General features: G+C 47.1%; 2 protein-coding genes across 2 annotated transcripts in view; both read right to left on the reverse strand.

Moving 5' to 3' along the window:
* The window catches only part of LOC310661027 (keratinocyte-associated transmembrane protein 2), a 14083-nt gene extending 13194 nt beyond the window's left edge, over positions 1-889 (reverse strand). Inside the window, exon 1 of the mRNA XM_083406758.1 lies at positions 589-889. Within this exon, the coding sequence (XP_083262884.1) occupies positions 589-760 (172 nt within the window). The 5' untranslated portion in view covers positions 761-889. The remainder of the gene's footprint in view (positions 1-588) is intronic.
* Positions 890-5511: 4622 nt separating this feature from the next.
* The window catches only part of CCDC13 (coiled-coil domain containing 13), a 29893-nt gene continuing 21531 nt past the window's right edge, over positions 5512-13873 (reverse strand). The window contains 5 exon segments of the mRNA XM_083406290.1: positions 5512-5790; positions 5964-6069; positions 9473-9608; positions 10403-10557; positions 13353-13481. Coding sequence (XP_083262416.1) covers positions 5683-5790; positions 5964-6069; positions 9473-9608; positions 10403-10557; positions 13353-13481 — 634 coding nt within the window. The 3' untranslated portion in view covers positions 5512-5682.

Genomic DNA, 13873 nt, shown 5'->3' on the forward strand with positions numbered 1-13873 from the left:
AGAAGAAGTGGAAGAAGAGAAGAAGAGAGCGGAGGAGAAGAGGAAGAAGAGCCGAAGAAGAGGAGGAGGAGGAGGAGGAGAAGAAGAGAAGAGGAGAGAGGAGGGTAAGAGGAGGAAGAAGAAGAGACGAAGAAGAAGAGGAAGAAGAGGAGGAGAAGGAGGAGAAGAAGAGGAGGAGAGAGAAGGAAGAAGAGTAGAAGAGAGGAGGGAAAGAGGAAGAAGTGGAATAGGAGAAGAAGAAGGAGAGAAGGAAGAAGAGGAAAAGAAGAGAAAGGAGGGGAAGAGGAAGAAGAGAAGTGGAATAGGAGAAGCAGGAGAGAAGGAAGAAGAGGTGGAAAAGGAAGACGAGGAATAATAATAATAATAATAATAATAATATGTATACCGCACCCCCCATTTGGCTGGGCTTTCCCAGCCACTCTGGGCGGCTTACAGCCTCTCTGAAAACAGCATATTGTATATAAAAACGAGCAGGAAGAGATAAGAGAGGAGGAGGAAGAGGAAGGGGGGATGTTCCTGCGGGCGAGCGCGGAGCCTGACGCCCCTTCGGATCGGGACCCCGAGGCCTCCCTCCTCCTCCCTCCTCACCGTTCTCGCTCTGGCCCGCGACCGCCAGGGCTCCGTCCAGCAGCAGCACCACCAGCAGCAGGAGGAGAGCGGCCCTTCCCGAGAGCGGCATGGCCGTCCCTGCGCCTCCTCCTCCTTCTTCTTCTCCTCCTCGCCTCCTGCGCCTCCGCCTCCTTCGCCCGGCGGCCGCCATCTTGGCTGACCAGCCTCGGCCGAGGATGTGGCGTCTCTCGCCCGCCCCGCCCACGCGCTGCTAGGCAACCGCATTCCGCAGCAGCGCGCGGCGTCGTGACGTCGGCTCGGCCCCGCCCACTCCCAGGCACGCGCAGGAAAGGGAGACGCGCGCGAAGGCTGAGATTCTCTTCAGTCCAGCAAGTGACTCTTGAGGGGAAACACGAGAGCGGGAGCCAGGGTGGGATTTACGTATAAACTGAGCAAGTTACTCTCATGGGGCCCCCCAAAAAAAATTAAAAGAAAAAAAAAAGGATGTTCATTTCCAAAATATAAGATAAAAAACAATATATATATATATATATATATATATATATATAATAAAATAAAATAAAATGGACTAACAGCTGTCCATGGAGGCGCAGGTCAATTCTGTGTCCAGGGCAAAAAACAAAAAAAGGATGTACATTTTCATAATAATAATTATAAATTTTATTTATACCCCTCCCTCCCCAGCCAATGCCGGGCTCAGGGCGGCTAACAAGCAATAATAAAAACAAGTTGAATGGATACAACTTAAAAACAAGATTAAAATACAACATTGAAACATTGAAACCTCTCCACCTGGGAGTCATTTTGGACTCGCAGCTGTCCATGGAGGCGCCGGTCAAGTCTGGGTATTATTATACAGCAACAGTGTTTTGTGTTGTGTAGGCTCCTATGATGTAAGTCACAGCCCCGCTTGCTAGCCTGCTCCCTAAAATATCACCAATTTGCTCATTTCTATATATAGGGGGCCTACATTCTGCATGGATTGGTTGCATGGCAACATGTGCAAATTATTATTATTATTATTATTATTATTATTATTATTATTAATACCCCGCCCATCTGACTGGGTTTCCCCAGCCACTCTGGACGGCTTCCAACGGAATATTAAAATACAATAACCTATTAAACATTAAAGGCTTCCCTAGACTGGGCTGCCTTCAGATGTCTTCTACAAGTCTGGTCGTTGCTCTTCTCTTTGACATCTGGTGGGAGGGCGTTCCACAGGGCGGGCGCCACCACCGAGAAGTATGACTTTAGATCATAGCTGTCAAACTTCCCTTTTTTTGCAGGAAATTCCCTTATTCCAGCGCTGTTTCCCACTGTTTCCCGCTGCTATCCCGGATTGTTAGATGTCCCCAGAACAGGTGAGGCTGCTGATCCCTTGTTTTCAAATCAGAAAGTTGACAGCTATGCTTTAGATACCAGCGTTGTGAGGGAGAGAACCTTTTCCGCATCAACTTCTATAATGCCTCCTCTGTCTTGCCTTTTTAGCTAAAAGAAAAAAGTGAGGGAAAGGTGACATGATAGGTGTTTGGGAGAGAAGTCCGAAAAGCTGCAACCTTTCTTCACTCCCATCCCCTGGATCGTTTGGGTTGCACTTTTCTGAACCTTTTCCAACTGTTATGTCATCCTTTTTGAGGTGAGGCAACCTCATTCCTCTGCATGCAGTTTCTCCCCACCCCAGCAGTGTGTGTGTGTATGTAGGTAGAGAGAGAGATATTTACAGGTGATAGTTGTGATGATCATGGCGTACAGCTGATGAAAACCCCAAATTAACAATCTCAGAAAATTAGAATATTAAGTGAAATCAGCAAAACAAGGACTGCAAATAGAGCAATATCGGACCTCTGAGAAGTAGAAGCATGCATATGTACTCAGTACAGTAGTGCCCCGCAAGACGAATGCCTCGGAAGACGATAAACTTGCAAGACGAAAGAGTTTTCCGTTTTCTGAGGTGCTTCGCAAGACGGATTTCCCTATAGGCTTGCTTCGCAAGATGAAACGTCTTGTGCCTTTTTTTTAAACCGCCAATGCATTCCTATGGGAAACCGTCAATACGCATTGGTGCTTCGCAAGACGAAAAAACTCGTAGAACGAAAAAACTCACAGAACGAATTAATTTCGTCTTGCGGGGCACCACTGTACTTGGTTTGGGCCCCTTTTGCATCAGTTACTGCCTCAGTGCGGCGTGGCATGGATGCTATCAGCCTGTGGCACTGCTGAGGTGTTATGGAAGACCAGGATGCTTCAATAGCAGCCTTCAGCTCTTTCTGCATTGCTCGGTCTCATGTCTCTCATCTTTCTCTTGGCAATGCCCCATAGATTCTCTATGGGGTTCAGGTCAGGCGAGTTTGCTGGCCAATCAAGCACAGTAATCCCATGGGCATTGAACCAGGTTTTGGTACTTTGGGTGGTGTGGGCAGGTGCCAAAGTCCTGCTGGAAAATGAAGTCAGCATCCCCATAAAGCTCGTCTGCGGAAGGAAGCATGAAGTGCTCCAAAATCTCCTGGTAGACAGCTGTGTTGACCCTGGACTTAATGGACCAACACCAGCTGATGACATGGTTCCCCAAATCTCTTTTCTGATGAGAGCAGCTTTTGCATCTCATTTGCAAACCAAGGACCCAGAGTCTGGAGGAAGAATGGGGAGGCACACAATGCCAGATGTTTGAAGTCCAGTGTGAAGTTTCCACAGTCTGTGTTGATCATCACAATTATAACAAATAAAGGCTTGACATATCTCGCTTTGCATGTCATGAGTCTATCTCATATATTAGTTTCACCTTTTAAGTTAAATTACTGAAATAAATGAACTTTGCCATGATATTCTAATTTTCCGAGTTTCACCTGTAGTTGCCAATTTAGGATACCACTTCATACATGTGTCAGCGCGGTCCGTGAAACCTCCTGCTCACAATAACTTTCTTAGCCTTTACGGTGCCAAAAAAACTCTCTGCCTACGTTTGCTGCAGCAGATTAACACGGCTACTCTTCTGCAAAAACCATGACGTCCCATCTTTCTATCTGTAGGGAATTTCCAGATTTACACTGGATAATTTCTTTTATTGCTGCACCAGGAAATTCGGACTTTAACAGTTCCTCTATTTGTTTGTTTTTAACCCATCTAAAAGGAACTCACAGTAAAAAAAAACGGTTGGCATCTATCCCTGCGTTCATAGAATCATTAAAGTTGAACAGTACGCAAAGGATTATCTAGTTCAAGTCCCTGCAATACGGGCTGAGGATGGTGGTGGGGTAAACCTAGTAAAAGTAAAGGGACCCCTGACCGTTAGAGCTTCCGGAATTCCCTTATCCGATGTAAAGTTGAATTTTGCCCCCCCTTCCCAACTTCACTGCATGTTGACACCTTTTAATTTTCTGCCTTCCTGAAGGAGATACCTGTGGAAGTATTAGCTTTGCACATTATTACTGCCTCTCAACGCAGAAGCCACCGTGAGAGATCATGGCCCCCAAATCATGTCTTACCAAATGGAATCATTTGCCCACCTTTGGGAAAACATCCTTTAGGCATCACTGTGGCCATCAATAGCTTACAGAATAAATACTGTTATGAGTTGTGGGCGCCAGATTCCCTTCAATTCGTGGGTCTTAGAATTTAATCCACGCTCGGAGTGTTAAAATTCAGGTGTTGGATTTAGCCGAGCGTTAAAAATACAGGCCAAACCGGTTTCCACCGTGTCTAGAAAATCAGTGAGCCATTAACCAAAGACAGGGGGAACGCAGTGGACCGTTTTAAAAGGCAGAGACAGGGGCCCCACCCTGAACTTTGAGTTAGTTAGCGGAGTTCAGTTTAGGATTGCAGTTGGGGGTGATGTAGGCTGGAGGGAAATAGTTGCGGCCTGAAAGCGGTGGCAAGCTTGAGAACGAGGGTCAGTGCACAATGTGAGCTTGCAATGGGCCCTCTTGGGGTGTGAATGCTGTGGACCCCTCCATCGTAAGCTCAGGCTATATAAAGGATAAAGGGACCCCTGACCATTAGGTCCAGTCGTGACCGACTCTGGGTTGTGGCGCTCATCTTGCTCTATAGGCTGAGGGAGCCGGCGTACAGCTTCCGGGTCATGTGGCCAGCATGACTAAGCCGCTTCTGGCGAACCAGAGCAGTGCATGGAAACGCCGTTTACCTTCCCACCGGAGTGGTACCTATTTATCTATTTGCACTTTGTGCTTTCGAACTGCTAGGTTGGCAGGAGCTGGGACTGAGCAACGGGAGCTCACCCCGTCGCGGGGATTCGAACCGCCAACCTTCTGATCGGCAAGTCCTAGGCTCTGTGGTTTGACCCACAGCGCCAACCGCGTCCCTATATATATGTGTGTGTAAATAAACCCTACATCATGAAGACACCACAGTCTCTGCAGTGCCTTGTTACCAAAAAGAAACACAAACCATGAGTAATCTCCTGGAATCCCTCACCATTCATAGATCGGGGTGGCACATAACAATAGACGTAGTTTAGCATTAGCCGCTCGCCAGCACAAACTGGGAACCACAAATGCTAGTGGACTCTAGCTGTCGTAAATGCAGGTTTTTGATTTTCGGAAATCACTTTGAGGTGGTTGTTTTTAACAATCAAGTGGTGTATAAACTTTTAGATGTTTTTAGCTTTCTGTGTTTTATCTGTGTTGTGGGTTGTGTGAGCTTGTCTGAGAAAAAGTCAACACTAATAATAATAATTCTTATTCTACAATGCCTCAGCTGATGAGTTGCTGAGATCACGCTGCTCATGAGGCTGCTTAAAGTCTCTGGATATTATTCAACCTGAATATACAGGTATATGACTGAATCCCACCTGAAAATAGTGAATCTGGAAGCACCCCTGTCTCCACTGTGTCTGCTTGTTGCCTTCTCTCTCATTTACAACAGAAAGCAGAGACCAAACAAGGAATGTCCTTTTTTCTTTTTGTTGAGAAAATAAGATACCCCTTTATCTTGTTATGGCTTTGCCAGGGTGACAACAACGTCCTGTATTTACAGATTTAAACAGAGCGGCATCGCAGGCACACCAAGCAGGTCCAGCTGTTTTCAAGACAGGCCAGTCCTTTCGTGGCAGCTCGTAAAGAGCGGAGGAGACCTAAAGTTCCACCGAAGAGACAGTTACATGGGCATCATCGTGGGTGAGAAGAGATGACCTCTAGGGGCCTCTGGCTGGCAAGAGTTTGCTACGTCTGCTACGTCTTCAGCAGGTCTATTCCTCACTCCCTCCTGAAAGTGTTCAAACAAATATCATTTCGAGGGGCAAACCTGGCCAGCTGTAAAGCGCGAGACCCCTGGGATTCCCCGATGACTCCCTCCCTCCATAGGGCGCTCTGGGTGGGCTTGGCTTAGTTCCGGTCCTGCTTCTGCTGCCTCAGCGCTTGCAGAAAGATGTCTTTCACCTGCCCCACCGTCTCCTGGTACAGCCGGAAGTCTTCCTCTTTGGTCTTCGCAGAGTCCTGCAAAGCCATCTTCAGGCTTTCGTTCTCGTCCATCTGGATCGCAAGCCTGCAAGGACAAAAATCGGCCATCGGACGTCGCAAAGAACTTACAAGCTGGGAAAGCAAGGCAGACTCTTCCAGGCATTTTTATTTACCATATTTTTTGCTCTGTAAGACTCACTTTTTCCCTCCTAAAAAGTAAGGGGAAATGTGTGTGCGTCTTATGGAGCGAATGCAGGCTGCGCAGCTATCCCAGAAGCCAGAACAGCAGGAGGGATCGCTGCTTTCGCTGCGCAGCGATCCCTCTTGTTGTTCTGGCTTCTGACATTCAGAATATTTTTTTCCTTGTTTTCCTCCTCCAAAAACTAGGTGCGTCTTATGGTCTGGTGCGTCTTATAGACCGAAAAATACGGTCGAAAAATATGGTATTTTATTTTATTTTTGAAAAAGAAAACCAGTATGCAAAGCTATCTCTCTGGCCCCATCATGCTGGAGAATACATACAGGTCTGGCAGATGAAGATGATGGACTATATGGAACTTGCCGAACTGACCGGGAGACTCCGAGACCAGAGAGAAGAGACGGTGGAAGAAGATTGGAAGAAGTTTAAGGAATATATTCAAAAAATATGTTAATATTTAAATCTTAGAATAGCCTTGGAAGTGGATTTAGGCTGTAGGGTTAGAAGTAGAAGATAGTGTGTTTTAAAATAGTATTATTTGCGAGTGATAAAATGTGAAGATGTTTTATGGTTAAAGTAAGTGTGATAAAAAAAAAGATATATGCAAACTGCTAAAGATGAGGTAAAATGAAAATCAAATAGGGGGGACTTGGGGAAGCCCACCCAACAATGTTTAGAAAAAAATAAGGATAAGCCAAGAATGTGTTTGTATTGTTTGTTTTTTCTGTTTGTGCTGTTTATTTGTGTTATAAAATGAATTTAAAATTTTTTTTGGGGGGGGGAAAGAACATTTTCAGAATTCATTTATGTTAAAAGGAAGCTTCTAGCTGTCATGGCCAGAGGAGGTAGTCATAATGGTGCCATGAAGGTCTTTGCACTGAGAACTCCATATTTAAGGCAGCAGCAGCAGCAGCAGCCACCACCTCTGAATAACAACAGAATTCTTCAGCGCTATTGCGGCTGCATGTGCTCTCTTCGCAGCGCTACAGGGCTCTTGTACCAAGACCAGGAAGAACACATTTTGCTCTGGCTCAAAGCCAGAGGCACCAGGTGGAACTATCGATAGCATTCCCTGGGATAATTAAAAAAATATTCCTAATACAGTGGACGTGATCCGTGCAGGATGCATGTTCGCAACCCGCAGCATTCGCAACTCGTGTCTGCGCACGTGCGGGTTGCTATTTGGTGCTTCTGCGCATGCGCCAAGCGTGATTTAGCGCTTCTGCGCATGTGTGACCGCCGAAACCCAGAAGTAACCTGTTCCGGTATTTATGGGTTTCAGCAGTCCGCAACCCGAAAAAACGCAACCTGAAGCAGCTGTAACCCGAGGTATGACGTGTCCAAAATGGTCAAAGGCCTGGAAACGATGCCTAATGAGGAACGGCTAAGGGAGCTGGGCATGTTTAGCCTGGAGAAGAGGAGGTTAAGGGGTGATATGATAGCCATGTTCAAATATATAAAAGGATGTCATGTAGAGGAGGGAGAAAGGTTGTTTTCTGCTGCTCCAGAGAAGCGGACACGGAGCAATGGATCCAAACTACAAGAAAGAAGATTCCCCCTAAACATTAGGAAGAACTTCCTGACAGTAAGAGCTGTTCGACAGTGGGATTTGCTGCCCAGGAGTGTGGTGGAGTCTCCTTCTTTGGAGGTCTTTAAGCAGAGGCTTGACAACCATATGTCAGGAGTGCTCTGATGGTGTTTCCTGCTTGGCAGGGGGTTGGACTCGATGGCCCTTGTGGTCTCTTCCAACTCTATGATTCTATAGCTATCCTTCCCATCCTCATTGGAGTTCAAGATGGCCTCCCTCGCCACCCCCATTTTATTCCCACGACGTTATCTGGTAGGCAAGGCTGAGAGACGGCCACTGGCCTGCAATCACCTAGTGAGGCTCATGGCTTGAGATCTGAACCTGGGACTCCGCATCCCTAGCCCAACATTCTATCCTCTCAGCCACATGGGCTTTCGAAGCAGAATGAGCACCACCACGTTCCCCTTCTGAGCAGCAGAGGGTCTTGGCTGCGTCAATGAATGCTCTTGTGCAGGCACGGTGGGTATCTTAAGGCCTTCGATTGCTCACTCATTTTAAGGGTTTGCTTCCGAAATTTCCTTTCCATCTTATTTATTGCGCTGATATCCCACCTTTCCCTCCAAGGAGCTAAAGCAGGGTCAGCAAACTTTTTCAGCAGGGGGCCCTCTGTCCCTCAGACCTTGTGGGGGGCCGGACTGTTATGTACTGAAGTTCTCACCCTGGGCCAGCAGGGGGATACTGTAGATACTTATGCAAATAAGGGATCGAAAGTGACGTTCAGTGATTGGATAGTTTTAGAAAATTGTTACAGTTACGTTGTACTGGAGCTCTATATAAGCAGGCTGACTGAACCCTTCAGTTCAGTTCTGTTCTGGCCTCTGAATAAACAAGAGCTGTTGGAAGAATCGCTGTGTCGCCTGATATGTTCACCCACAACTTAGCACGGACTATATTTTTTTTTTTGGGGGGGTGGTGGAATGAACAAATTCCTATGCCCCACAAATAACCCAGGGATGGCAGGATTTAAATAAGCATTCACATTATCAGCATCAGAAAATGTTTCGAAGATAGTGAAATATGATGGTGTATTCACTTTTATTTTTATGTTTTTAGGTTTGATGTTATGTTATTAAGAACCTTTTCTGTTAAGATAGCAAAGTGGGTGAAAACAGAAACAAACCAGAGAAAGTCTTGGAGGGGAGGGAGGGAGGAATATATAGTAAATGTTAAAAATTTGAGATGTATGTAATGAATGAAAAAGAAAATGAATTAATTTTTTTTTTAAAAAAAGAGAGATGCATTTTAAATAAGAGCACACATTCTACTCATGTGAAAACACCAGACAGGCCCCACAAATAACCCAGAGATGCATTTTAAATAAAAGCACACATTCTAATCATGTAAAAAGACCAGGCAGGCCCCACAAATAACCCAGACATGCATTTTAAATAAAAGCACACATTCTACTCATGTAAAAACACCAGGCAGGCCCCACAAATAACCCAGAGACGCATTTTAAATAAAAGGACACATTCTATTCATGTAAAAACACGCTGATTCCCGGACTGTCCGGGGGCCGGATTGAGAAGGCGATTGGGCCGGATCTGGCCCTCGGTTGCCTACCCATGAGCTAAATGTTCTCTCTGCTTTCTTTCCCACAAGAACCCTGAGAGGTAGGCTAGGCTGAAAGAGGCAGTGATTGGCTCAACGTCACCCGGTGGTTATAAACGTGAGCTTTCTCAAAACGGTTAAGCATCCTACCTTGTGGATAGTTCTTCTATTTGGGACTCCAGGGGCACCTCCGAACGTTGTGCTGATGGAGGTCCACTTCTGTCACCCACGTTCCAGTCCAGCCTGGTGCTGTTGTGTGGTTGAGCTGTAGATGTGGGGCCTGCTGCTAGAGGAGAACACAGAATTTCCCCTGTGTTTCAGAACCAACCAAGTCTCCACGTTCGTAATTTCCAAATACAAATGCAACAGCGTGGTATTACAACATGCCATATACAGTACCTCCACATGTGGTGGGAGTGCCCCAAAATCCAACTATTCTGGACAACAGCCATACGAGAAATATGTAAAATAACTAAGCAAGTATTAGACATCACCCCAGAATTGGCCCTACTAAACATCTTCCAGGACAACAATGCCCATTTACACCACAAAGAACTCATAACCCACCTACATTCAGCAGCCAGAAACACCATAACCAGACACTGGAGAGACCTGTCAGGAGTTAGCATGGACCAATGGTACCAAATTGTATGGGAAACCGCCTTGCTAGAAAAATTAACCAATAAACTGAAACTGGTAAAGGGACCCCAGACCATTAGGTCCAGTCGTGGCCAACTCTGGGTTCTGGCGCTCATCTTGCTTTATTGGCTGAGGGAGCCGGCGTACAGCTTCTGGGTCATGTGGCCAGCATGACTGAGCCTCTTCTGGCAAAACCAGAGCAGCGCACGGAAACGCCGTTTACCTTCCCGCCGGAGTGGTACCTACTTATCTACTTGCACTTTGATGTGCTTTTGAACTGCTAGATTGGCAGGAGCAGGGACCAAGCAACGGGAGCTCACCTCGTTGCGGGGATTCGAACCGCCAACCTTCTGATCGGCAAGCCCTAGGCTCAGTGGTTTAACCCACAGCACCACCTTCGTCCCTAAGTTTCCCTACCCACGCTCTAATCCATGACATTACCTGCTTTGTTCTTAGAGGGGTTTTTTGGGGCGCCAGAATTCTTCCCCGACTCCGTTTTCAGGTGTTCAAACTGCTGCTCTAGAGCGATGTACCTGCGCTGCTGCTCCTGGAGCTTCTTCTCAGCTTCCCAGACCTTGGTGGTGCTGTCGTCCACCCTGGCATTCAAAGCAGAAGAAACCATAGAATCAATGAATATCAGAGCTGCAAGGGACACCCCAAGGTCATCTAGACCAACCCGCTGACACGCAGGAATCGCACCTAAAGAGTCCTTGACAGGTGGCTATGCAACCTTTGTTTATAAACCTCAGAGGAAGTGGAAGTCTGCCACCTTCTGATTCGGCGCAGATTTTACTATATTATTATTATTAATAATCATAATAATAATAAATAAGAAGAAGAGTTTGGATTTGATATCCCGCCTTTCACTCCCTTTTAAGGAGTCTCAAAGCGGCTAACATTCTCCTTTCCCTTCCTCCCCCACAACAAACACTCTGTGAGGTGAGTGGGGCTGAGAGACTGTGACTGGCCCAAGGTCACCCAGCAGCTGCATGTGGAGGAGCGGAGACGCGAACCCGGTTACCCAGATTAGTGACTACCGCTCTTAACCACTACACCACACTGGCACACATAAATAAAATAAATTTTATTTATACCCCGCCCTCGCCAGCCAGAGACAGGCTCAGGGCGGCTAACACCAGTAAAATTACAGTAAAAACATAATAGGTAAAAAAACCCAATTTAAAATACAGGTTGAAATGCAATTTAAAATGCAGCCTCATTTTAAAAGTAGCCCATAGATCAAAACCATAAGGGGAGGGAAACATAAGGGTCAGACTGAATCCAAACCAAAGGCCAGGCGGAACAGCTCTGTCTTGCAGGCCCTGCAGAAAGATGTCAAGTCCCGCAGGGCCCTGGTCTCTTGTGACAGAGCGTTCTACCAAGTTGGGGCCAGTGCTGAAAAGGCCCTGGCCCTAGTTGAGACCAATCTAACCACCTTGTGACCTGGGACCTCCAAAGCATTGTCATTTGTGGACCTTAAGGTCCTCCGTGGGGCATACCAGGAGGGGCGGTCCCGTAGGTACGTGGGTCCTAGGCCGCATAGGGCTTTAAATGTCAAAAACAGCAACTTAAACCTGACCCTGTACTCCACCGGGAGCCAGTGCTGTTGGTAAAGCACTGGATGAACGTGATCCCATGGCAAGGACCCCATAGGGAGCCTCGCCGCGGCATTCTGCACCCGCTGGAGTTTCTGGGCCAGCTTCAAGGGCAGCCCCGCGTAGAGCGAGTTACGATAATGAAGCCTGGAGGTGACCATCGTGTGGATCACTGTGGCCAGATCTGGGTGAGAAAGGTATTATGTATTTATTTGTCATTCAGACATCTCAGTGCAATATACAACGTATATAGCCAGGGAGCCAACACTGAAAAGGCCCTTTCCCCTTGTCACCACCCTCCAAGGTTCCCTCCTAGGGGGCACCTGGAGAAGGGCCTCAGGTGAACGTTATGGCTCTGGTGCTTTCACTTGCCCTCCTCACACCCTCGGTCCTTCGTCTACAAATTAGGATACGCAGAGGCCAACCTCACAGGGTTGTTGTGGGAGGAAACAGAATAAAGGCTCTGGGGCTGCAATCTCCAACACACTTAAGTTGGGAGTCAACCCCACTGAGCTCCACAGGGCTTACTTCTGAGTCAACAGATGTGCACTTTAAGAAAAGAAGTTAACATTGTTCTCAGTTGCTGGGTGTGGTTTCAGCTGTCGTGATTCCTTTGTAGTTGCTTTTTGCAGTTTTTATCACGTAAGCATTGTACTGTGTTTTGAATTGCCTCTAAGGCACCCATAGAACTCAGGTACGTGGGCAGGAGGTAAAGGAAATAAATGTGTTTAATTTGTTTGCAAGTTAAAAGGCTGAATGCCCACAGATGTTTCTGCTCGCAGGAGGCCTGTTTATAGCTCACAGGCAGCCTCACGCCCAGCAATGCAAAGGAATTTTAAAGAACCAGCAAATCAGCGCAGTTTTGAAATAAGCACTTAAAATCGGTGCAGTTTTTAAAGGCCCAGCCCGCCATTGTGATTAAAAATGGTGTCTAATTGTATCCCAGCTTTAGAACTGTGTCACCAAGCATATTTTTTACTTTCAGGAGTAACCTAGCAGTTTGAAAGCACGTCAAAGTGCAAGTAGATAAATAGGAACCGCTCTGGCGGGAAGGTAAGCGACGTTTCCGTGCGCTGCTCTGGTTCGCCAGAAGTGGCTTAGTCATGCTGGCCAAATGATCCGGAAGCTGTACGCCGGCTCCCTCAGCCAATAAAGCGAGATGAGTGCCGCAACCCCAGAGTCATCTGCGACGGGACCTAATGGTCAGGGGTCCATTTACCTGAATAATAGGGACATGGGTGGCGCTGTGGTTTAAACCACTGTGCCGCTTGGACTTGCTGATCAGAAGGTTGGCGGTTTGAATCTCCACGACGGGATGAGCTCCCGTTGCTCGGTCTCTGCTCCTGCCAACCTAGCAGTTTGAAAGCACGTCAAAGTGCAAGTAGATAAATAGGTACCGCTCCGGCGGGAAGGTAAACGGCGTTTCCGTGCGCTGCTCTGGTTCGCCAGAAGCGGCTTAGTCATGCTGGCCACATGACCCGGAAGCTGTACGCCGGCTCCCTCGGCCAGTAAAGCGAGATGAGTGCCGCAACCCCAGAGTCGGCCACGACTGGACCTAATGGTCAGGGGTCCCTTGACCTTGACCTCCTGCAACGCAGGAATCACAACGAAAGAATCCCGGATCCAGAAGTCACAGGCTCTTCTTATGCCTTACAGTTCTTCCCAACTTTATTTTTTTCAAATTGCAAAAGAAGAAGAAAAGCGCCTTACAGTTCCTTGGTTTTCCAAGGCAAGGGAGACTTGGGACAGGGGAGGGCAGGAGCCCGTTTCAAGGTGCTGTCATGTTTTGTGCTCACCTTTTCTGCAGGATGTTGACCATTTCTATCAGCTTGCCCCTTTCTGCTTCAGCGGCTTGTCCCAGGGCCTTGTACTCTGCAATCTGGATCTTCACGGTTTTCATGTCCAGATTATCAGGCTCAACAATCCTAAAAAGGAGAAAAAAGAAAAAGAAAAAAAGGAGAAAAAAGGACCTGAGTTGGTAAGGGAGGGAGAAGGAAACCCCGATATACCAGTGTACAGGAAGAAGCAAAGATCACCAGTGTGGAAGCAATGATTCTTCAACATCCACTTCGTTGGACTGGTCATGTTATGCAGATGCCTGATGATCGTCTTCCAAAGCAACTACTCTATTCCGAACTTTAAAATGGAAAGCGTAATGCTGGTGGTCAACAAGAGAGGTTTAAAGACGCTCTCAAGGCAAATCTAAAACTAAACACCAACAATTGGGAAACACTGGCCTGCGAGCGCTTCAGTTGGAGAACAGCCTTGACAGAAGGTGTCATGGGCTTTTAAGACGCTTGAACTCAGGACGCAAGGG

The sequence above is a fragment of the Podarcis tiliguerta genome, assembly GCF_965153285.1.
Source record: "Podarcis tiliguerta genome assembly, chromosome: 12".
Taxonomy (NCBI): Eukaryota; Metazoa; Chordata; class Lepidosauria; order Squamata; family Lacertidae; genus Podarcis; species Podarcis tiliguerta.